Source organism: Oncorhynchus tshawytscha, linkage group LG09, assembly GCF_018296145.1.
Source record: "Oncorhynchus tshawytscha isolate Ot180627B linkage group LG09, Otsh_v2.0, whole genome shotgun sequence".
Lineage (NCBI taxonomy): Eukaryota > Metazoa > Chordata > Actinopteri > Salmoniformes > Salmonidae > Oncorhynchus > Oncorhynchus tshawytscha.
The window spans coordinates 5,163,636-5,189,259 of record NC_056437.1 but is presented as its reverse complement, the minus strand read 5'-3'; the positions used below and the strand labels follow the sequence as shown (position 1 = coordinate 5,189,259).

The window sequence follows — 25,624 nt, the reverse complement described above, 5'->3', positions numbered from 1 at the left end:
GCGTTGAACAGACCTCAGCGTGGGAGCTTCTTATTTTAGTTTCTGTCTGTAGGCAGGGATCAACAAAATGGAGTCGTGGTCAGCTTTTCCAAAAGGAGGGCGGGGTGATCACAATATACTGTATATAGCCGTCCTTCTACACCTGCATTGCTTGCTGTTTGGGGTTTTAGGGTGGGGGTTTCTGTACAGCACTTTGAGATATCAGCTGATTTAAGAAGGGCTTTATAAATATATTTGATTTGATAAACATGATTAGTAGCCATATCTAGGGGGAAAAACTCACTTCCAAAGGCTGGGCCTAATATAGTGTATAAGAGGGCATACAATACGTTTTATAGCGATTCCTATGTTGAAGATGTAAATACGATTTACTCGTCTGTGGTGTATAATGAGGAGCAACCAGTAGCTGCACACAACACATTTATTACATAATCCTGGTAGAGTCAGGCATTCCACAGGGCAGCTGTCTAGGCCCCTTACTTTTAAAACTCTTGACTAATGACCTGCCACTGGCTTAGAGTAAAGTCTCTGTGTCAAAATATACTGCTGACTCAACACTATACATGTCAGCTGCCACAGCAAATGAAATCAAATCAACACTTAACAAAGAGATGGAGACAGTTTCAGAATCGATGGCAAGAAATAAGTTAGTCATAAATATTAACTATTAATAAATATTAAATATTAATAAATATAAATATTAAAAAAACTACAAGCATGGTTTTGGAACAAATCATTCACTAAACCGTAAACCTTAACTCAATCTTGTAATGAATAATGTGGAAATTGAGCAAGTTGAGATGACTAAACTGCTTGGAGTAACACTAGATTGTAAACTGTCATGGTCAAAACATATTGATTCATCAGTAGCTACAGTAAGATGCGGAGAAGTCTGTCTATAGTAAAGTGTTGCTCTGCCTTCTTAACAACACTATCAACAAGGCTGGTCCTACAGGCCCTAGTTTCTACATTCTTAACAACACTATCAACAAGGCAGGTCCTACAGGCCCTAGTTTTTTCGCACCTTGACTATTGTCCAGTTGTGTGGTCTGGTGCCACAAAGAGAAAAATTACAATTGTCTCAGAACAGGGCAGCACGGCTGGCGCTTAAATGTACACAGAGAGGTAACATTAATAATATGCATGTCAATCTCCCCTGACTGAAACTGGAGGAGAGATTAACTTCATCCCTACTTGTATTTATCAGAGGTTGAATTCACCGAGCTGTCTGTCTAAACTACTGGCACACAGCTTGGACACCCATACATACCCCACAAGACATGCCATCAGAGGTCTCTTCACAGTCCCCAAGTCTAGAACAGACTATGGGAGGCGCACAGTACTACATAGAGCCATGACTACATGGAACTCTATTCCACAGTACTACATAGAGCCATGACTACATGGAACTCTATTCCACAGTACTACATAGGGCCATGACTACATGGAACTCTATTCCACAGTACTACGTAGAGCCATGACTACATGGAACTCTATTCCACAGTACTGCATAGAGCCATGACTACATGGAACTCTATTCCACAGTACTACATAGAGCCATGACTACATGGAACTCTATTCCACAGTACTACATAGAGCCATGACTACATGGAACTCTATTCCACAGTACTACATAGAGCCATGACTACATGGAACTCTATTCCACAGTACTGCATAGAGCCATGACTACATGGAACTCTATTCCACAGTACTACATAGAGCCATGACTACATGGAACTCTATTCCACAGTACTACATAGAGCCATGACTACATGGAACTCTATTCCACAGTACTACATAGAGCCATGACTACATGGAACTCTATTCCACAGTACTACATAGAGCCATGACTACATGGAACTCTATTCCACAGTACTGCATAGAGCCATGACTACATGGAACTCTATTCCACAGTACTACGTAGAGCCATGACTACATGGAACTCTATTCCACAGTACTACATAGAGCCATGACTACATGGAACTCTATTCCACAGTACTACATAGAGCCATGACTACATGGAACTCTATTCCGCATCAGGTAATTGATGCAGCAGGAGATTTAGATTTAAAAAAGCAGATCAAAAATATACTTCACGGCACCGCACGTGGACTGTGAAGAGACACACACATACTGGACTGTGAAGGTACAGACACACCATACACACACACATGATAACATACGCACTCCACACACAAGTACACATGGATTTTGTATTGTAGATATGTGTTGTAGTAGAGTAGGGGTCTGAGGGAATACACTCAATGTATTGTAGAGTAGTGGTAGTAGAGTAGTGGCCTGAGTGAACACACTTAGTATGTTGTAGATATAGGAAATAATGGGGATTGTAGATGTGTGGTAGTAGTGTAGTGGTCTGAGGGAACACACTTAATGTATTGTAGATGTGTGGTAGTAGAGTAGTGGTCTGAGGGAACACACTTAATGTATTGTAGATGTGTGGTAGTAGAGTAGTGGTCTGAGGGAACACACTTAATGTATTATAGATGCGTGGTAGTAGAGTTGTGGTCTGTGGGAACACACTTAATGTATTGTAGATGTGTGGTAGTAGAGTAGTGGTCTGTGGGAACACACTTAATGTATTGTAGATGTGTGGTAGTAGAGTAGTGGTCTGAGGGAACAAACAATGTGTTGTAGAAGCTGCATTCATTTTGCTCCAATGTAGCTGCTGCCTTGGCAAGAACTAATGGTGATCCGTAATAAACTCCAGGAAGAGTAGCTGCTGCCTTGGCAAGAACTAATGGTGATCCGTAATAAACTCCAGGAAGAGTAGCTGCTGCCTTGGCAAGAACTAATGGTGATCCGTAATAAACTCCAGGAAGAGTAGCTGCTGCCTTGGCAAGAACTAATGGTGATCCGTAATAAACTCCAGGAAGAGTAGCTGCTGCCTTGGCAAGAACTAATGGTGATCCGTAATAAACTCCAGGAAGAGTAGCTGCTGCCTTGGCAAGAACTAATGGTGATCCGTAATAAACTCCAGGAAGAGTAGCTGCTGCCTTGGCAAGAACTAATGGTGATCCGTAATAAACTCCAGGAAGAGTAGCTGCTGCCTTGGCAAGAACTAATGGGGATCCGTAATAAACTCCAGGAAGAGTAGCTGCTGCCTTGGTATCAGGAACTAATGGGGATCCATAATAAACCCCAGGAAGAGTAGCTGCTGCCCTGACAGGAACTAATGGGGATCCATAATAAACCCAGGAAGAGTAGCTGCTGCCTTGGGAGGAACTAATGGGGATCCATAATAAACCCCAGGAAGAGTAGCTGCTGCCTTGGGAGGAACTAATGGGGATCCATAATAAACCCCAGGAAGAGTAGCTGCTGCCTTGACAGGAACTAATGGGGATCCATAATAAACCCCAGGAAGAGTAGCTGCTGCCTTGACAGGAACTAATGGGGATCCATAATAAACCCCAGGAAGAGTAGCTGCTGCCCTGACAGGAACTAATGGGGATCCATAATAAACCCCAGGAAGAGTAGCTGCTGCCCTGACAGGAACTAATGGGGATCCATAATAAAACCCAGGAAGAGTAGCTGCTGCCCTGACAGGAACTAATGGGGATCCATAACTTGTTTATACAGTAGCTACTTTATATGTAGTGCCGTAATAGAATAGTACTGCTGTTTCTGCTGTTTCTATCTGTCTGCATATTGAGTTTAGTCTGAGATTCAGTTACCTGCGACACACACGCACACACGCACGCTCGCACACACACGCACACGCACACGCTCACACACCCACGGGCACAGACACACACACACACACATCACATAGACATCATGTCGGAGCACACCACTTCTGAGAATACCAGAGGGAGGCCGTCTAATTGAATGAAGTCCAACAAGACGTTGGGAGAACAGACAGTGTGTGATGCAGAGAGACAGGACAGGTCTGCTCTCACAGATGTTCCCCTGCAGGTACATGTATGGCGGCTGATGTTACCCAGCAAGCAGGGTGGCAGACATCACTCCAGCTGTGAGGTCAGGGAACAGGGTGCTGTATCTACGTTAGGGAGGGAACGGGATGCTGTTTCTACGTTAGGAAGGGAAAGGGATGCTGTTTCTATGTTAGGAAGGGAACGGGATGCTGTTTCTACAACAGGAAGGGAACGGGATGCTGTTTCTACATTGGGAAGGGAACGGGGGGCTGTATCTACAACAGGAAGGGAACAGGGGGCTGTATCTACAACAGGAAGGGAACAGGGGCTGTATCTACAACAGGAAGGGAACAGGGGGCTGTATCTACAACAGCAAGGGAACAGGGGGCTGTATCTACAACAGGAAGGGAACAGGGGGCTGTATCTACAACAGGAAGGGAACAGGGGGCTGTATCTACAACAGGAAGGGAACAGGGTGATGTGTCTACAACAGGAAGGGAACAGGGGGCTGTATCTACAACAGGAAGGGAACAGGGGGCTGTATCTACAACAGGAAGGGAACAGGGGGCTGTATCTACAACAGGAAGGGAACAGGGGGCTGTATCTACAACAGGAAGGGAACAGGGTGATGTATCTACAACAGGAAGGGAACAGGGGGCTGTATCTACAACAGGAAGGGAACAGGGTGCTGTATCTACAACAGGAAGGGAACAGGGGGCTGTGTCTATGACAGGAAGGGAACGGTTCCGAAGTATTCCCACGCATAGTAGAGAGATACTGTATGTGTAACGTCTACAAATGTAAGCAACGTTTGAAATGATGATGTTTTAGACAAATATTATATCTGTTTGTGGCTTCTTGCGGTCAATTTGCAGTCGACAAATGATTTGTAATTATGTTCCAGCCCCCCTGAACATACGAACATACGCTCAAGAAAAAAAATCTGTCTCTGTCTGAATCTAGTTGATGATCCCTGATCTCAGATGACACCAATCTGGATTAAAAAAGTAGGAATTAGGGTAACGGAGTAGAGCTGTGGTGGGGGGCTTGCCTTTTGCTTGGCGACATACAGTATGCATCAATGGCACTAATCCTTTTGCTTGACACACACACGCACGCACGCACACACACACACACACGCACGCACACACACACACACACACACACACACACACACACACACACACACACACACACACACACACACACACACACACACACACACACACATAACACACACACACACATAAATGGCACTGATATTCCTTTTCCTACTAGCATGGTCCAGACCAAAAATTATAATTAGAGTCCTTGCAGAAACAATCTAATATATCCAAATAGGAGTTGAACAGATAGGAGTTGAACAGATAGGAGTTGAACAGATAGGAGTTGAACAGATAGGAGTTGAACAGTTAGGAGTTGAACAGATAGGAGTTGAACTGATAGGAGTTGAACAGATAGGAGTTGAACAGATAGGAGTTGAACAGATAGGAGTTGAACAGATAGGAGTTGAACAGTTAGGAGTTGAACAGACAGGAGTTGAACAGATAGGAGTTGAACAGATAGGAGTTGAACAGATAGGAGTTGAATAGATTGGAGTTTGTGGTGCTATGACCCAACTCCGAGCCTTGCTCAAAAACATAATTTCAGACATGAAAATGTTACCCGTATCCGTTGAGTAACAACTTTGCGTGTGAATCTCAAAATAAATCAACAAATATCACAGAGTCATTCTCCCACTGACATCTGAAGGAATAGAATTAACAGAAGGCCCAAAGCCCCAATTACATTGACGAAGTCCCCTCTATTTGTGATATTTTTATCGGCCAGCCGAAGAGGCTGTGTCGCAGAGAAATAATCCTACGGTGTCCATATTAGGAAAGCCTCAGTTGGTGTCACGCTGAGTCCGTCTGACTCTGACGCTGTCGTAATATGGGTCCTAATCTGGACACCATACACGCTCCACATCTGTCTCTACTTTGCCAAGCACATTCAGTCACTTTAAACATCTGGCGTTTCGCCGCCTGCCGTAGGAAACCTCTGACGCACCTAGCAGGAATCCTGGTTGAGCTTGGCTAAAGTCTGACCCCTGACCTAACCCATGACCTCCCAGCAGATGGAGGGTGAAGAGTGGATGAGTGGTGGAGGTGTGGAAGGTGAGGAAGGAGAGTAAAGGCTGGTGTTTGTTAGTGAGGGGGGGGGGTGGTGGAGGTACAGGTTGTGTGTTGTTGAGGAGCAGAGGAGGCTGGTAGGAAGAGATATAGGAGGACATGCTCATTGTAATGGCTGGAATGGAATAAACGGGACAGTTAAGCTGAGAGAGAGATAGGCGGAGCTGAGAGGGACATTAAGCTGAGATAGGTGGAGCTGAGATGGACATTATGCTGAGATAGGTGGAACTGAGAGAGAGAGAAGGTGAGCTGAGACAAAGACAGAGAAGACAAGAAATGCCTTAGTTTGGCTTGGCCTGGTTAGGGTTGTCTCTTACCTGGCTCTCTCAGTATGAGCTGGGCCATAGCCTGGGCGTTCCCTGCTTCGTTCTCAGCCACACACTGATAGAAACCTTCATCTGACTTCACCAGACCAAGGATCTGGAGGTTACTGCCATCCTGCAGAGGAAGGCACAACATAGTTGGTTTTAAAACAATTTTAATTGAACCTTTATTTAACTAGGCAAGTCGGTTAAGAACAAATTCTTATTTTACAATGACGTCCTACCCCCGGCCAAACCCGGACGACGCTCAACCAATTGTGCGCTGCCCTATGGGACTCCCAATCACGGCCGGTTGTGACACAGCCCAGGATCAAACCAGTCTCTGTAGTGACGCTTCTAGCACTGAAATGCAGTGCCTTAGACTGCTGTGCCACTCGGGAGCCTAATAGATGGCAGTATGTTATGTATGGGCTACCATAGACCGCTGTGCCACTCGGGAGCCTAATAGATGGCAGGATGTTATGTATGGGCTACCATAATAGATCAGGGAGCTAATAGATGGCAGTATGTTATGTATGGGCTACCATAGACCGCTGTGCCACTCGGGAGCCTAATAGATGGCAGGATGTTATGTATGGGCTACCATAGACCGCTGTGCCACTCGGGAGCCTAATAGATGGCAGTATGTTATGTATGGGCTACCATAGACCGCTGTGCCACTCGGGAGCCTAATAGATGGCAGTATGTTATGTATGGGCTACCATAGAAACGTAAAGGCTGTTTCTTATTTTTAACCAATCTGTATCAAAAGCTATTTGTCATCGATTATTGAAATGGTCAGATCTTTGAGTTGACTTCTACATAGTTAGAGTATTAGGGCTTGAACTATACATTGGCTCTTAGTTTGGTGCCCAGCCTACCTAGTACCCCCTATAGTACCCCTATATTACCCCCTATAGTACCCCCTATAGTACCCCTATAGCACCCCTATAGTACCCCCTATATACCCCCTATAGTACCCCCTATAGTACCCCCTATAGTACCCCTATATTACCCCCTATAGTACCCCTATAGTACCCCTATAGCACCCCTATAGTACCCCCTATATACCCCCTATAGTACCCCTATAGTACCCCCTATAGTACCCCTATAGCACCCCCTATAGTACCCCCTATATACCCCCTATAGTACCCCCTATAGTACCCCTATAGTACCCCTATATTACCCCCTTTAGTACCCCCTATATACCCCCTATAGCACCCCCTATAGTACCCCCTATAGTACCCCCTATATACCCCCTATAGTACCCCCTATAGTACCCCTATAGTACCCCTATATTACCCCCTATAGTACCCCTATATTACCCCCTATAGTACCCCTATAGTACCCCTATAGCACCCCCTATAGTACCCCCCCCCCTATAGTACCCCCTATTGTACCCCCTATAGTACCCCTATAGTACCCCCTATAGTACCCCTATAGTACCCCTATAGTACCCCCTATAGTACCCCCTATAGTACCCCCTATAGTACCCCCTATAGTACCCCCTATAGTACCCCCTATAAGGTCATCAGAGTCGTTTTCATGATCCTGTGTGATTTACAACCATCTGGATGTAGTCACTGGGTATGTGCTTGACATTATATGGTTGACATGGTTTATAACCCCCCCCACACACACACACACATACACTACACAGAGGCTGTGTTCTATGTGACGTACAACGATCTGGAAGTAGTCACTGGGGATGACCTCCTCTCCGTTCTTCATCCAGTGCACCGTGGGAGGAGGGTTCCCCGTTACAGCACACTCCAGCTCCATGTCCGTACTCTCATAGGAATACGTGTTGGTGGGGTAGTTCAGGAACTGGGGTGGCACTGTAGAGAGGGAGACAGGGTTAGGGTTAGACATACGTATTGGTGGGGTAGTTTAGGAACTGGGGTGGCACTGTAGAGAGAGGGGTACAGGGTTGGGGTTAGACATACATGTTGGTGGGGTAGTTCAGGAACTGGGGTGGCACTGTAGAGAGGGAGACAGGGTTAGGGTTAGACATACGTATTGGTGGAGTCAGATACTGTGGAGAAAGAGAGATGGGTTACGGTTAGGATTAGAATTATACGTAGGTACAGGTTTAGACTCCTGTGTATGGATGTTGGTTAAGGTTAGATGTAGGTGGAGGTTAAATGTATGTGTATGGATGTTGGTTAAGGCTGGGGTTAGGAACTGTGTTTGCCCTGTAGAGATAGAGAAGGAACAGAACACAGCAGTTGTGAAGTCAGACCTTCAGATTTTCCGTAAGGAGACATTAGCAAACAGGTGGATGATGATGTTCAGATCTTCCCAAAGGAGACAGAGGCAAACAGGAATATGATGACAGGTGGATGATGATGTTCAGATCTTCCCAAAGGAGACAGAGGCAAACAGGAATATGATGACAGGTGGATGATGATGTTCAGATCTTCCCAAAGGAGACAGAGGCAAACAGGAATATGATGACAGGTGGATGATGATGTTCAGATCTTCCCAAAGGAGACAGAGGCAAACAAGAATATGATGACAGTTAGGTGTGCATATCATCCCTAAAGAGACAGTAGCTATTGATGCTACTACAAAGGTAGTAATTGATACTACTACATTATAACGGCAGTTATTGATACTACTTTAAAGGTAGCTGTTGAATAAAGTTAGTTATTGATACTACTATAAAGTTAGTTATTGATACTACTATAAAGTTAGTTATTGAAACTACTTTAAAGGTAGTTATTGATACTGCTATAAAGCTAGTTATTGATACTACTTTAAAGGTAGCTGTTGATGCTAGAATAAAGTTAGTTATTGATACTTCTATAAATCTAGTTATTGATACTATTATAAAGTTAGTTATTGATGCTACTATAAAGCTAGTTATTGATAATACTATAAAGGTAGCTATTGATGCTACTATAAAGGTAGCTAGTAATGCTACTATAAAGGAGCTATTGATGCTACAATAAAGGTAGCTAGTGATGCTACTATAAAGGTAGCTAGTAATGCTACTATAAAGGAGCTATTGATGCTACTATAAAGGTAGCTATTGATGCTACTATAAAGGTAGCTATTGATGCTACTATTAAGGTAGCTATTGATGCTACTATAAATATTGCTATTGATGCTACTATAAAGGTAGCTATTAATGCTACTATAAAGGTAGCTATTGATGCTACTATAAAGGTAGCTATTGATGCTACTATAAAGGTAGCTATTGATGCTACTATAAAGGTAGCTATTGATGCTACTATAAAGGTAGCTATTGATGCTACTATAAAGGTAGCTATTAATGCTACTATAAAGGTAGCTATTGATGCTACTATAAAGGTAGCCATTGATGCTACTATAAATATTGCTATTAATGCTACTATAAAGGTAGCTATTGATGCTACTATAAAGGTAGCCATTGATGCTACTATAAATGTAGCTATTGATGCTACTATAAATATAGCTATTAATGCTACTATAAAGGTAGCTACTACATATGTTGGAGCCTTTTATTTTGTTTTGTTTGTTTACAATGTATTTATGTTTATGACAAGATGAACTCATGAATGTGTATCTGGGATTTTGAGGGGTCAGATTCTGTGTTGGATTGAGGGGTCAGTTTCTGTGTTGGATTGACGGGTCTTTTCTGCTGACATTTTTTTTGCCCCGCCAAGATTTATATGCTAAAATCACCACTGCTACACTTTGAGAGGTGCAGTTAACTCTAATGAATTGATCCTCTGCAGCAGAGGAAACTCTGGGTCTTCCTAACCTGTGGCGGTCCTCATGAGAACCAGTTTCATCATAGCACTTGATGGTTTTTGTGACTGCACTTTCAAAGTTCTTGACATTTTCCAGATTGGCTGACCTTCATGTCTGGTGGACTGTCATTTCCTTTTGCTTATTTGAGCTGTTCTTGCCATAATATTGTATTTTTACCAAATAGGGCTATCTTCTGTATACCACCGCCGCCTTGTCACAACACAACTGATTGGCTCAAATGTATTAAGAAGGAAAGAAATTCTACAAATTAACTTTTAACAATGCACACCTGTTCATTGAAATGCATTCCAGGTGACTACCTCATGAAGCTGGTTGAGAGAATGCCAAGAGTGTGCAAATATTTTGATTTGTTTAACACTTTTTTGTTTACTATATGATTCCATATGTGTTATTTCATAGTTTTTATGACTTCACTATTATTCTGCAATGTAGAAAATAGTAAAAAATAAAGAAAAAAAACCTTGAATGAGAAGATGTGTCCAAACTTTTGACTGGTACTGTACATCTGTGTCCAGATTTCAGTTCCACGGAAGCCATATAAACAGGACAGTTGCCGAGACGTGACATGTTTGAAGTCCCCGTCTTGTGAATGTTGAATTTGTAAAGCGTCTCACAATCACACAAGACATCTTTGCTAAACATTTGACTACTGTTCTGTCCCTCCTTTCTCTTTAGTTTCAACTCTCCAATTCACAGCTTTTCTCTTAGCGCATTAAACTCCAAACATTGTCCGCTTTTGCGTCAGTGGATCGACATGAACTTTTTCTGCCCAAGTTAAGCATCTGACAACTGCCGTGTATTTGGGGCCTGAACACCCCCTCCCCCATACACACACACACACACACACACACACACACACACACACACACACACACACACACACACACACACAGACAGAAACACACACACGGAAACACAGACAAACACGCACCCACGTATACACACACGTACACACGTACACACAAACCCCCCATCACTCCAGCTCTCTTCCTCAACCGCACACCCTACTCAGACACCCTACTCAGACACCCTACTCACAGACTACCTCAGACACACTACTCACAGACTACCTCAGACAAACTACTCACAGACTTCCTCAGACACACTACTCACAGACTACCTCAGACACACTACTCACAGACTTTCTCAGACACCCTATGACAGTCAGATTTCCTCAGACACCCTATGACAGTCAGACTTCCTCAGACACCCTATGACAGTCAAACTTCCTCAGACACCCTATGGCAGTCAGACTTCCTCAGACAACCAATGACAGTCAGATTTCCTCAGACAACCAATGACAGTCAGACTTCCTCAGACACCCTATGACAGTCAGATTTCCTCAGACAACCAATGACAGTCAGATTTCCTCAAGACAACCAATGACAGTCAGACTTCCTCAGACACCCTATGACAGTCAGACTTCCTCAGACACCCTATGACAGTCAGACTTCCTCAGACAACCAATGACAGTCAGATTTCCTCAGACAACCAATGACAGTCAGACTTCCTCAGACAACCAATGACAGTCAGATTTCCTCAAGACAACCAATGACAGTCAGACTTCCTCAGACACCCTATGACAGTCAGATTTCCTCAGACAACCAATGACAGTCAGACTTCCTCAGACACCCTATGACTGTCAGATTTCCTCAGACAACCAATGACAGTCAGACTTCCTCAGACAACCAATGACAGTCAGACTTCCTCAAGACAACCAATGACAGTCAGACTTCCGCAGACACCCTATGACAGTCAGACTTCCTCAGAAAACCAATGACAGTCAGATTTCCTCAAGACAACCAATGACAGTCAGATTTCCTCAGACAACCAATGACAGTCAGACTTCCTCAGACACCCTATGACAGTCAGATTTCCTCAGATAACCAATGACAGTCAGATTTCCTCAAGACAACCAATGACAGTCAGACTTCCTCAGACAAACTACTCACAGACTTTCTCAGACACCCTATGACAGTCAGATTTCCTCAGACACCCTATGACAGTCAGACTTCCTCAGACACCCTATGACAGTCAAACTTCCTCAGACACCCTATGGCAGTCAGACTTCCTCAGACAACCAATGACAGTCAGATTTCCTCAGACAACCAATGACAGTCAGACTTCCTCAGACACCCTATGACAGTCAGATTTCCTCAGATAACCAATGACAGTCAGATTTCCTCAAGACAACCAATGACAGTCAGACTTCCTCAGACAAACTACTCACAGACTTTCTCAGACACCCTATGACAGTCAGATTTCCTCAGACACCCTATGACAGTCAGACTTCCTCAGACACCCTATGACAGTCAAACTTCCTCAGACACCCTATGGCAGTCAGACTTCCTCAGACAACCAATGACAGTCAGATTTCCTCAGACAACCAATGACAGTCAGACTTCCTCAGACACCCTATGACAGTCAGACTTCCTCAGACACCCTATGACAGTCAGACTTCCTCAGACAACCAATGACAGTCAGATTTCCTCAGACAACCAATGACAGTCAGACTTCCTCAGACAACCTATGACAGTCAGATTTCCTCAGACACCCTATGACAGTCAGACTTCCTCAGACAACCAATGACAGTCAGATTTCCTCAAGACAACCAATGACAGTCAGACTTCCTCAGACACCCTTTGACAGTCAGATTTCCTCAGACAACCAATGACAGTCAGACTTCCTCAGACACCTTATGACAGTCAGATTTCCTCAGACAACCAATGACAGTCAGACTTCCTCAGACACCCTATGATTGTCAGATTTCCTCAGACAACCAATGACAGTCAGACTTCCTCAGACAACCAATGACAGTCAGATTTCCTCAAGACAACCAATGACAGTCAGACTTCCTCAGACACCCTATGACAGTCAGACTTCCTCAGACAACCAATGACAGTCAGATTTCCTCAGACAACCAATGACAGTCAGACTTCCTCAGACAACCAATGACAGTCAGACTTCCTCAGACAACCAATGACAGTCAGACTTCCTCAGACAACCAATGACAGTCAGATTTCCTCAGACAACCAATGACAGTCAGATTTCCTCAAGACAACCAATGACAGTCAGACTTCCGCAGACACCCTATGACAGTCAGACTTCCTCAGAAAACCAATGACAGTCAGATTTCCTCAAGACAACCAATGACAGTCAGACTTCCGCAGACACCCTATGACAGTCAGACTTCCTCAGAAAACCAATGACAGTCAGATTTCCTCAAGACAACCAATGACAGTCAGACTTCCTCAGACACCCTATGACAGTCAGATTTCCTCAGACAACCAATGACAGTGAGTTATGTTATGATGCTACCGTCCTTTTCTCCAACACACCCATCTGTCTCTGAGGGATTAAAAATGTGTCAATAATAAATAATAATAACATTTTAAACAACAACGTGATGTGAATCCCCCTGAGGATGAGAACTGAGCTCCTCTGAATCACTGGTAAAAGATGTCAGTCAGATTTTGAACAAGCCAGGGATATGTTACTATGGTTAAATACCACAAGAATGAGATGCCGTTTTCACAGAACAGCACCTGCCAAATGAACAGCGTACATAAATGTGAACAATGCTAAATCTACTATACAGCATACAGAAAGTCATCCTGTACAGTGGAGGTTAGATGCAATGGTTTGATGTCTCCCTCATTTGTGCCAGTTAAGTCTGTGGAGAGAGTCTCCAAAAAGGATCTATGATACAGTAAGTCCTTCTTAATCACACTGTTTATCTGTCTTTAGTGATATAAACAAAATCAAATATTAAAGCTAGTATTAAACTGTGATGAAGTAGCATCTAGTTTCATATGGTTTAGTCTGTAATACAGACAGAAAGAAACTGCCCAGTAACCTCAGGCTGTCAACCTCCACTAAAGCAGTGTCCTCCAGTAACCTCAGGCTGTCAACCAGCACTAAAGCAGTGTCCTCCAGTAACCTCAGGCTGTCAACCTGCACTAAAGCAGTGTCCTCCAGTAACCTCAGGCTGTCAACCTGCACTAAAGCAGTGTCCTCCAGTAACCTCAGGCTGTCAACCAGCACTAAAGCAGTGTCCTCCAGTAACCTCAAGCTGTCAACCTCCACTAAAGCAGTGTCCTCCAGTAACCTCAAGCTGTCAACCTCCACTAAAGCAGTGTCCTCCAATAACCTCAAGCTGTCAACCTCCGATAAAGCAGTGTCCTCCAGTAACCTCAGGCTGTCAACCTCCACTAAAGCAGTGTCCTCCAGTAACCTCAAGCTGTCAACCTCCACTAAAGCAGTGTCCTCCAGTAACCTCAGGCTGTCAACCTGCACTAAAGCAGTGTCCTCCAGTAACCTTAGTCTGTCAACCTGCACTAAAGCAGTGTCCTCCAGTAACCTCAAGCTGTCAACCTCCACTAAAGCAGTGTCCTCCAGTAACCTCAAGCTGTCAACCTCCACTAAAGCAGTGTCCTCCAGTATGCAAATTAATCGATCATGATGCTTAAATGAATAATGAACATATTTCATTTTAGGCAAATATAATATTTTACAGAGGTGAGGACCAAAACATTTTCCTATAAATTGTTTATATTGTTGATGTCACGCCCTGATCTGTTTCACCTGTCTTTGTGATTGTTTCCACCATCCTCCAGGTGTCCCCCATTATCCCCTGTGTATTTATACCTGTGTTCTCTGTTTGTCTGTTGCCAGTTTGTTTTGTTCGTAGAACCTACCAGCGGTTTTCCCCTAGCTCCTGTCTTGTCTAAAGTTCCTGTTTTCTAGTTTTCCCGGTTTTGATCATTTCTGCCTGACCTGACCCTGCCGTCCTGTACCTTTGCCCCACTACTCTAGATTACTGACCTCTGCCTGACCTGACGCTGAGCCTGCCGTCCTGTACCTTTGCCCCACTACTCTAGATTACTGACCTCTGCCTGACCTGACGCTGAGCCTGCTGTCCTGTACCTTTGCCCCACTACTCTAGATTACTGACCTCTGCCTGACCTGACCCTGAGCCTGCCGTCCTGTACCTTTGCCCCCACTCTGGATTACTGAACTCTGCCTGACCTGACCCTGAGCCTGCCGTCCTGTACCTTTGCCCCACTACTCTGGATTACCGACCCCTGCCTGCCTTGACCTGTCGTTTGCCTGTCCCTGTTGTTGTAATAAACTGTGTTACTTCGACACACTCTGCATCTGGGTCTTACTTTAGAGCGTGATTGTTGATATAGTTGAAGTATGTCTGTGTAGCGACTACAGTGGGAATCAATATGTCTCTGTTTGTCTGTGTAGCGACTACAGTGGGAATCAATATGTCTCTGTTTGTCTGTGTAGCGACTACAGTGGGAATCAATATATCTCTGTATGTCTGTGTAGCGACGACAGTGGGAATCAATATGTCTCTGTTTGTCTGTGTAGCGACTACAGTGGGAATCAATATGTCTCTGTTTGTCTGTGTAGCGACTACAGTGGGAATCAATATGTCTCTGTTTGTCTGTGTAGTGACTACAGTGGGAATCAATATGTCTGTTGGTCTGTGTAGCGACTACAGCGGGAATCAATATGTCTGTGTAGCGACTACAGTGGGAATCAATATGTCTCTGTGTGTCTGTGTAGCGACTACAGTGGGAATCAATATGTCGTTGTGTGTCTGTGTAGCGACTACAGTGGGAATCAATATGTCTCTGTTTGTCTGTGTAGCGACTACAATGGGAATCAATATGTCTCTGTGTGTCTGTGTAGCGACTACAGTGGGAATCAATATGTCTTTGTGTGTCTGTGTAGCGACTACAGTGGGAATCAATATGTCTCTGTTGGTCTGTGTAGTGACTACAGTGGGAATCAATATGTCTCTGTTTGTCTGTGTAGTGACTACAGTGGGAATCAATATGTCTCTGTTGGTCTGTGTAGCGACTACAGTGGGAATCAATATGTCTGTGTAGCGACTACAGTGGGAATCAATATGTCTCTGTTTGTCTGTGTAGCGACTACAGTGGGTATCAATATGTCTCTGTTGGTCTGTGTAGTGACTACAGTGGGAATCAATATGTCTCTGTTTGTCTGTGTAGCGACTACAGTGGGAATCAATATATCTCTGTATGTCTGTGTAGCGACTACAGTGGGAATCAATATGTCTCTGTTTGTCTGTGTAGCGACTACAGTGGGAATCAATATGTCTCTGTTTGTCTGTGTAGCGACTACAGTGGGTATCAATATGTCTCTGTTGGTCTGTGTAGCGACTACAGTGGGAATCAATATGTCTCTGTTTGTCTGTGTAGCGACTACAGTGGGTATCAATATGTCTCTGTTTGTCTGTGTAGCGACTACAGTGGGAATCAATATGTCTCTGTTTGTCTGTGTAGCGACTACAGTGGGAATCAATATGTCTCTGTTTGTCTGTGTAGTGACTACAGTGGGAATCAATATGTCTGTTGGTCTGTGTAGCGACTACAGCGGGAATCAATATGTCTGTGTAGCGACTACAGTGGGAATCAATATGTCTCTGTTGGTCTGTGTAGTGACTACAGTGGGAATCAATATGTCTCTGTTTGTCTGTGTAGCGACTACAGTGGGAATCAATATATCTCTGTATGTCTGTGTAGCGACTACAGTGGGAATCCATATGTCCTGTTTGTCTGTGTAGCGACTACAGTGGGAATCAATATGTCTCTGTTTGTCTGTGTAGTGACTACAGTGGGAATCAATATATCTCTGTATGTCTGTGTAGCGACTACAGTGGGAATCCATATGTCCTGTTTGTCTGTGTAGCGACTACAGTGGGAATCAATATGTCTCTGTTTGTCTGTGTAGCGACTACAGCGGGAATCAATATGTCTGTGTAGTGACTACAGTGGGAATCAATATGCCTCTGTTTGTCTGTGTAGTGACTACAGTGGGAATCAATATGTCTGTGTAGCGACTACAGTGGGAATCAAAATGTCTCTGTTTGTCTGTGTAGTGACTACAATGGGAATCAATATGCCTGTGTAGTGACTACAGTGGGAATCAATATGTCTCTGTTTGTCTGTGTAGCGACTACAGTGGGTATCAATATGTCTCTGTGTGTCTGTGTAGCGACTACAGTGGGTATGAATATGTCATTAGTGTGGGTGAAGCATTATCTGTGATTTATTGCACTATTAAATCTATAATGATTTCGTACAACACCGGCTCTGATGCTTGTCGGGTGTGGCAGGGCTTGCAAACTATTACAGACTACTAAGGGAAGGACAGCCGCAAACTGCCCAGTGGCACGAACCTACCAGACAAGCTAAATTAATTTTGTGCTCGTTTCGAGGCAAGTAACACTGAAACATGCAAGAGAGCACCAGCTGTTCCGGACGACTGTCTCATCACGCTCTCCGGAGCCGATGTGAGTTAAACAGGTCAACATTCACAAGGCCGCAGGGCCAGATGGATTACTAGGACGTGTACTGCGAGCATGCGCTGACCAACTGTCAAGTGTCTTCAAAGACATTTTCTACCAGTCTGACTGAGTCTGTAATACCTACCTGTTTTAAGCAGACCTCCATAGTCCTTGTGCCCAAGAACACCAAGGTAACCTCCCTAAATGACTACCGACCCCTAGCACTCATGTCTGTAACCATGAAATGCTTTAATAGGTTGGTCATGGCTCACATCAACATCATCATCCAAAACACCCTGGACCCATTCTAATTTTCATACCGCCCCAACAGTGTCTCTGTGTATCACTGGTTTCATACCAGCCTGGCTGTAACCTCTCTGTGTATCAGTGTGGTTTCATACCAGCCTGGCTGTATCCTCTCTGTGTATCAGTGTGGTTTCATACCAGCCTGGCTGTATCCTCTCTGTGTATCAGTGTGGTTTCTGTGTATCAGTGTGGTTTCATACCAGCCTGGCTGTATCCTCTCTGTGTATCAGTGTGGTTTCATACCAGCCTGGCTGTATCCTCTCTGTGTATACCAGCCTGGCTGTATCCTCTCTGTGTGGTTTCTGTGTATCCAGCCTGGCTGTATCCCTCTCTGTGTACCAGCCTGGCATCCTCTGTGTGTGGTTTCATACCAGCCTGGCTGTATCATACCAGCCTCTCTGTGTATCAGTGTGGTTTCATACCAGCCTGGCTGTATCCTCTCTGTGTATCAGTGTGGTTTCATACCAGCCTGGCTGTATCCTCTCTGTGTATCAGTGTGGTTTCATACCAGCCTGGCTGTATCCTCTCTGTGTATCAGTGTGGTTTCATACCAGCCTGGCTGTATCCTCTCTGTGTATCAGTGTGGTTTCATACCAGCCTGGCTGTATCTCTCTGGTGTATCTGTGTTTCATACCAGCCTGGCTGTATTTCTGTGTATCAGTGTGGTTTCATACCAGCCTGGCTGTATCCTCTCTGTGTATCAGTGTGGTTTCATACCAGCCTGGCTGTATCCTCTCTGTGTATCAGTGGTTTCATACCAGCCTGGCTGTATCCTCTCTGTGTATCAGTGTGGTTTCATACCAGCCTGGCTGTATCCTCTCTGTGTATCAGTGTGGTTTCATACCAGCCTGGCTGTATCCTCTCTGTGTATCAGTGTGGTTTCATACCAGCCTGGCTGTATCCTCTCTGTGTATCAGTGTGGTTTCATACCAGCCTGGCTGGTTTCAGTGTGGTTTCATACCAGCCTGGCTGTATCCTCTCTGTGTATCAGTGTGGTTTCATACCAGCCTGGCTGTATCCTCTCTGTGTATCAGTGTGGTTTCATACCAGCCTGGCTGTATCCTCTCTGTGTATCAGTGTGGTTTCATACCAGCCTGGCTGTATCCTCTCTGTGTATCAGTGTGGTTTCATACCAGCCTGGCTGTATCCTCTCTGTGTATCAGTGTGGTTTCATACCAGCCTGGCTGTATCCTCTCTGTGTATCAGTGTGGTTTCACCACCAGCCTACCAGCCTGGCTGTATCTCTCTCTGTGTATCTGTGTATCAGTGTGGTTTCATACCAGCCTGGCTGTATCCTCTCTGTGTATCAGTGTGGTTTCATACCAGCCTGGCTGTATCCTCTCTGTGTATCAGTGTGGTTTCATACCAGCCTGGCTGTATCCTCTCTGTGTATCAGTGTGGTTTCATACCAGCCTGGCTGTATCCTCTCTGTGTATCAGTGTGGTTTCATACCAGCCTGGCTGGCTGTGTATCAGTGTGGTTTCATACCAGCCTGGTATCAGTGTGGTTTCATACCAGCCTCTCTGTGTATCAGTGTGGTTTCATACCAGCCTGGCTGTATCCTCTCTGTGTATCAGTGTGGTTTCATACCAGCCTGGCTGTATCCTCTCTGTGTATCAGTCTGTGTATCAGTGTGGTTTCATACCAGTGGCTGTATCCTCTCTGTGTTCAGTGTGGTTTCATACCAGCCTGGCTGTATCAGTGTGGTTTCATACCAGCCTGGCTCTCTGTGTATCAGTGTGGTTTCATACCAGCCTGGCTGTATCCCTCTCTGTGTATCAGTGTGGTTTCATACCAGCCTGGCTGTATCCTCTCTGTGTATCAGTGTGGTTTCATACCAGCCTGGCTGTATGTATCAGTGTGGTTTCATACCAGCCTCTCTGTGTATCAGTGTGGTTTCATACCAGCCTGGCTGTATCCTCTCTGTGTATCAGTGTGGTTTCATACCAGCCTGGCTGTATCCCTCTCTGTGTATCAGTGTGGTTTCATACCAGCCTGGCTGTATCCTCTCTGTGTATCAGTGTGGTTTCATACCAGCCTGGCTGTATACCAGCCTGGCTGTATCCTCTGTGTATCAGTGTGGTTTCATACCAGCCTGGCTGTATCCTCTCTGTGTATCAGTGTGGTTTCATACCAGCCTGGCTGTATCCTCTCTGTGTATCAGTGTGGTTTCATACCAGCCTGGCTGTATCCTCTCTGTGTATCAGTGTGGTTTCATACCAGCCTGGCTGTATCCTCTCTGTGTATCAGTGTGGTTTCATACCAGCCTGGCTGTATCCTCTCTGTGTATCAGTGTGGTTTCATACCAGCCTGGCTGTATCCTCTCTGTGTATCAGTGGTTTCATACCAGCCTGGCTGTATCCTCTCTGTATCCTCTCTGTTATCAGTGTGGTTTCATACCAGCCTGGCTGTATCCTCTCTGTGTATCAGTGTGGTTTCATACCAGCCTGGCTGTATCCTCTCTGTGTATCAGTGTGGTTTCATACCAGCCTGGCTGTATCCTCTCTGTGTATCAGTGTGGTTTCATACCAGCCTGGCTGTATCCTCTCTGTGTATCAGTGGTTTCATACCAGCCTGGCTGTATCCTCTCTGTGTATCAGTGTGGTTTCATACCAGCCTGGCTGTATCCTCTCTGTGTATCAGTGTGGTTTCATACCAGCCTGGCTGTATCCTCTCTGTGTATCAGTGTGGTTTCATACCAGCCTGGCTGTATCCTCTCTGTGTATCAGTGTGGTTTCATACCAGCCTGGCAGCTGTGTATCTGGCTGGCTGTATCCTCTCTGTGTATCAGTGTGGTTTCATACCAGCCTGGCTGTATCCTCTCTGTGTATCAGTGTGGTTTCATACCAGCCTGGCTGTATCCTCTCTGTGTATCAGTGTGGTTTCATACCAGGCTGGCTGTATCTGGCTCTCTGTGTATCAGTGTGGTTTCATACCAGCCTGGCTGTATCCTCTCTGTGTATCAGCCTGGTGGTTTCATACCAGCCTGGCTGTATCCTCTCTGTGTATCAGTGTGGTTTCATACCAGCCTGGCTGTATCCTCTCTGTGTATCAGTGTGGTTTCATACCAGCCTGGCTGTATCAGTGTGGTTTCATACCAGCCTGGCTGTATCTGTGTATCAGTGTGGTTTCATACCAGCCTGGCTGTATCCTCTCTGGTTTCATACCAGCCTGGCTGTATCCTCTCTGTGTATCAGTGTGGTTTCATACCAGCCTGGCTGTATCCTCTCTGTGTATCAGTGTGGTTTCATACCAGCCTGGCTGTATCCTCTCTGTGTATCAGTGTGGTTTCATACCAGCCTGGCTGTATCCTCTCTGTGTATCAGTGTGGTTTCATACCAGGCTGGCCGTAATGACTTTCCTCTCCCATTGAAATGAATTAAATTTCCATTTCAATTTTAAATCTCCCACATCACTCATTCTAATAAACATCTGGAGTGTGGCTTTCTGAGCAGGGTTGGTGTTCCCGCTAAAACTGCCCCCTGTGGTGGATCACAGTGTGCCCTGTAATACCGTCCTCCATAATGGGGAGGGAGTCCTGTGTGACGTGTGTGTGTGTGTGTGTGTGTGTATGTGACTCACAGAGTGTGTGTGTCCTATGGGACAGTGACAGCCTGCCTAACCACTGGTGACATTTCAGACACCCTCCCCCTGTGCTCCTACCAGCCCCCCATTTGGGGAATATAATGTGTTTGGAAATGGGGCTGTATCACCGCCTGGTATGGCAACTGCACCAGCCCTCAACTCTGTGTATCAGTGTGGCTCTACCAGCCTGGCTGTAGTGAGGTCTGTTTCATACCAGCCATCACCGGGGGCAAACTACCTGCCCTCCAGGACACCTACACCACCCTGATGTATCAGGAAGGCCATAAAGATCATCAAGGACATCAACCTGGCTGTAGCCTCTGCCTGTTCACCCCTGCTGTCATCCAGAAGGCGAGGTCAGTACAGGTGCATCACCAGCTGGGACCGAGAGACTGAAAAACAGCTTGTATCTCAAGGCCATCAGACTGTTAAACAGCCACCAGCCTGGCTGTACTACATTGAGTGTGGCTACTGCCAACACACTGTCAATGACACTGACTCTATACCAGCCACTTTAATCATGGGAATTGAGTGGGAAATTATGTAAATATATCACTAGCCACTTTAAACAATGCTACCTTATATAATGTTACTTATCCCCTACATTGTTCATACCTCATATGCATACGTTGATACTGTACTCTATATCATCGACTGCATCCTTATGTAATACATGTATCACTAGCCACTTTAACTATGCCACTTGGTTTACATACTTATCTCATATGTATATACTGCCTGGCGATATCATCTACTGTATCTTGCCTATGCTGCTCTGTACCATCACTCATTCATATATCCTTATGTACATATTCTTTATCCCCTTACACTGTGTATAAGACAGTAGTTTTTTTTTGGAATTGTTAGTCAGATTACTTGCTCGTTATTACTGCATTGTCGGAACTAGAAGCACAAGCATTTCGTGGTTTCATACCACATCCTCGCATTAACATCTGCTAACCATGTGTATGTGACAAATAAAATTTGATTTGATTTGATTTGATTTGCCCTGTGCAGGACGGCCATCAGCTGGGTGAATACAGTTGTGCTCAATGCAGATAGGGGTCTTATGATATGATAATGATCATGATATCAACGTTGTATTCCCTAGTAATTATTCATCATTATCATTCATTTTTATAATAATGACACACGATCAGTTATTCCAAGGGATTTGGATTAGGATTATACACTAAAAAGGAGTGTGTGTGGGTGTGGCATTGAGAGAGAGATTGAGTCAGATGGAGGGAGTGAGATGGGAGAGATTGAGTCAGATGAAGGGAGTGAGATGGGAGAAAGAGAGAGAGAGAGAGAGAGAGCGTGAGTGAGATGAGAGAGTGAGATGGGAGACAGAGAGAGAGAGAGAGAGAGAGAGAGAGAAAGAGAGAGAGAGAGAGAGAGAAAGAGAGAGAGAGAGAGAGAGAAAGAGAGAGAGTGTCAGATGCTACCTATATCTCCACAATATAATCCCTATACTTTAATGAAGCCATCTTCTCCATCCTGGAGGGTGAAATCAATCATTTCTAGGCCCAGGGACATGAACTAGTCTGTGGCGACCTAGATGCCAGAACTGGACAAGACCTGACACCCTCAGCACACAGGCGGACAAACACCTGCCTGCAGGTGTCAACATCCCCCCCATCTGCCCCCTAGGTCACAACTCCTGCAGCTCTGTCGCACGTTGGGCCTGTACATAGTCAATGGTAGACTTCGAGGGGACTCCTACGGTAGGTACACCTATAGCTCATCTCTTGGCAGTAGTACTGTAGACTACTTTATCACTGACCTCAACCCAGAGTCTCTCAGAGCGTTCACAGTCAGCCCACTGACCTCAACCCAGAGACTCTCAGAGCGTTCACAGTCAGCCCACTGACCTCAACCCAGAGTCACTCAGAGCATTCACAGTCAGCCCACTGACCTCAACCCAGAGTCTCTCAGAGCGTTCACAGTCAGCCCACTGACCTCAACCCAGAGACTCTCAGAGCGTTCACAGTCAGCCCACTGACCTCAACCCAGAGTCTCTCAGAGCATTCACAGTCAGCCCACTGACACCCCTATCAGACCACAGCAAAATCACAGTCTACTTGAACAGAGCAATACTCAATCATGAGGCATCAAAGCCAAAGGAACTGAGTGATATTAAGAAATGCTACAGATGGAAGGAACGTAGTGTGGAAACCTACCAAAAAACAGTTAGGCAACAACAAATTCAGTCCCTTTTAGACAACTTTCTGGATAAAGTGTTCCATTGTAATAGTGAAGGTGTAAACTTGGCAGTAGAAAATTGTAACAGTATATTTGACCTCTCAGCTTCCCTATCAAATCTAAAAATCTCAAATAGAAAAAAGAAAGAAAATGAACAACAATGACAAATGGTTTAATGAAGAATGCAAAAACCTGAGAAAGACATTGAGTAACCTGTCCAACCAAAAACATAGAGACCCAGAAAACCTGAGAAAGACATTGAGTAACCTGTCCAACCAAAAACATAGAGACCCAGAAAACCTGAGAAAGACATTGAGTAACCTGTCCAACCAAAAACATAGAGACCAAGAAAACCTGAGAAAGACATTGAGAAAACCAAAAACATAAGAAAGACATTGAGTAATTGAGTAACCTAACCAACCAAAAACATAGAGACCCAGAAAACCTGAGAAAACATTGAGTAACCTGTCCAACCAAAAACATAGAGACCTGGAAAACCTGAGAAAGACATTGAGTAACCTAACCAACCAAAAACATAGAGACCCAGAAAACCTGAGAAAGACATTGAGTAACCTGTCCAACCAAAAACATAGAGACCAAGAAAACCTGAGTCTACGCATTCACTACATATATACAGTATATACTATAAACACATAAATACACTACGGAAAAAGAAGGAACTGCACGTCAGAAATCAGCTCAATGTAATTGAAGAATCCATAGACTCTAACCACTTCTGGGAAAATTGAAAAACACTAAACAAACAACAACATGAATAATTATCTATCCAAATGGAGATGTGTGTATGAACCACTTCTCCAATCTTTTTGACTCTATAACAAAGAACAAACAGCAAAAACATATACATGATCAAATACAAATCTTGGAGTCAACTATTAAAGACAACCAGAACCCCTGGATTCTCCAATTACCTTGCATGAACTACAGGACAAAATAAAAACCCTCCAATCCAAAAAGGCATGTGGTGTTGATGATATCCTCAATGAAATGATCAAATATACAGACAACAAATTCCAATGGGGCTATACGAAAACTCTTTAACATCATCCTTAGGTCTGGCATCTTCCCCAATATTTGGAACCAAGCACTGATCACCCCAATCCACAAAAGTGGATACAAATCTGACACCAATAACTACCGTGTCAACATCAACCTTGGGAAAATCCTCTGCATTATCATTAACAGCAGAGTTGTACATTTCCTCAGCGAAAACAATGTACTGAGCAAACATCAAATTGGCTTTTTAACAAATTATTTTACGAAATGTCCTTATTTTGGAGAAATGTCCTCTGGTTTGATGAAACAAAAATAGAAATGTTTGGCCATAATGACCATTGTTATGTTTGGAGGAATAAGGGGGAAGCTTGCAAGCCGAAGAACACCATCCCAAACGTGAAGCACGGGGGTGGAAGCATCATGTGATTTGGTGCAGGAGGGACTGGTGCACTTCACAAAATAGATGGCATCATGAAGGGGGAAAATTACATGGATATATTGAAGCATCATCTCAAGACATCAGCCAGGAAGTTAAAGCTTGGTCGCAAATGGGTCTTCCAAATGGACAATGACCCCAAGCATACTTCCAAAGTTGTGGCAAAATGATTTAATTAAGGCCCTGATCTCAAGCCTATAGAACATTTGTGGCAGAACTGAAAAGGCGTGTGCGAGCAAGGAGGTCTTACAAACCTGACTCAGTTACACCAGCTCTGTCAGGAGGAATGGGCCAAAATTCACCCAACGTATTATGGGAAGCTTGTGGAAGGCTACCTGAAGCATTTGACCCAAGTTAAACAATTTAAAGGCAATGCTACCAAATACTAATTGAGTGTATGTAAACTTCTGACGCACTGGGAATGTGATGAAAGAAATATAAGCTGAAATAAATAATTCTCTCTACTATTATTCTGATATTTCACATTTTTAAAATAAAGTGGTGATCCTAACTGACCTAAAACAGGGAATTTTTACTGGGATTAAATGTCAGGAATTGTGAACGTTCGACTTCAACTGTATATATCTCAAATTCCAGCAGTCTATTTGGTTGAATCTGTTCCT

At 44.4% G+C, this 25,624-nt stretch overlaps 1 protein-coding gene across 1 annotated transcript in view; it reads right to left on the bottom strand.

The window, feature by feature from the left end:
- Positions 1–25,624, bottom strand: part of dcc (DCC netrin 1 receptor) — a 634,145-nt gene that overhangs the window by 301,478 nt on the left and 307,043 nt on the right. The window contains exons 6-7 of the mRNA XM_042326405.1: positions 8,050–8,204; positions 6,382–6,502 (exon numbers count right to left, since the gene is read on the bottom strand). Coding sequence (XP_042182339.1) covers positions 6,382–6,502; positions 8,050–8,204 — 276 coding nt within the window. The remainder of the gene's footprint in view (positions 1–6,381; positions 6,503–8,049; positions 8,205–25,624) is intronic.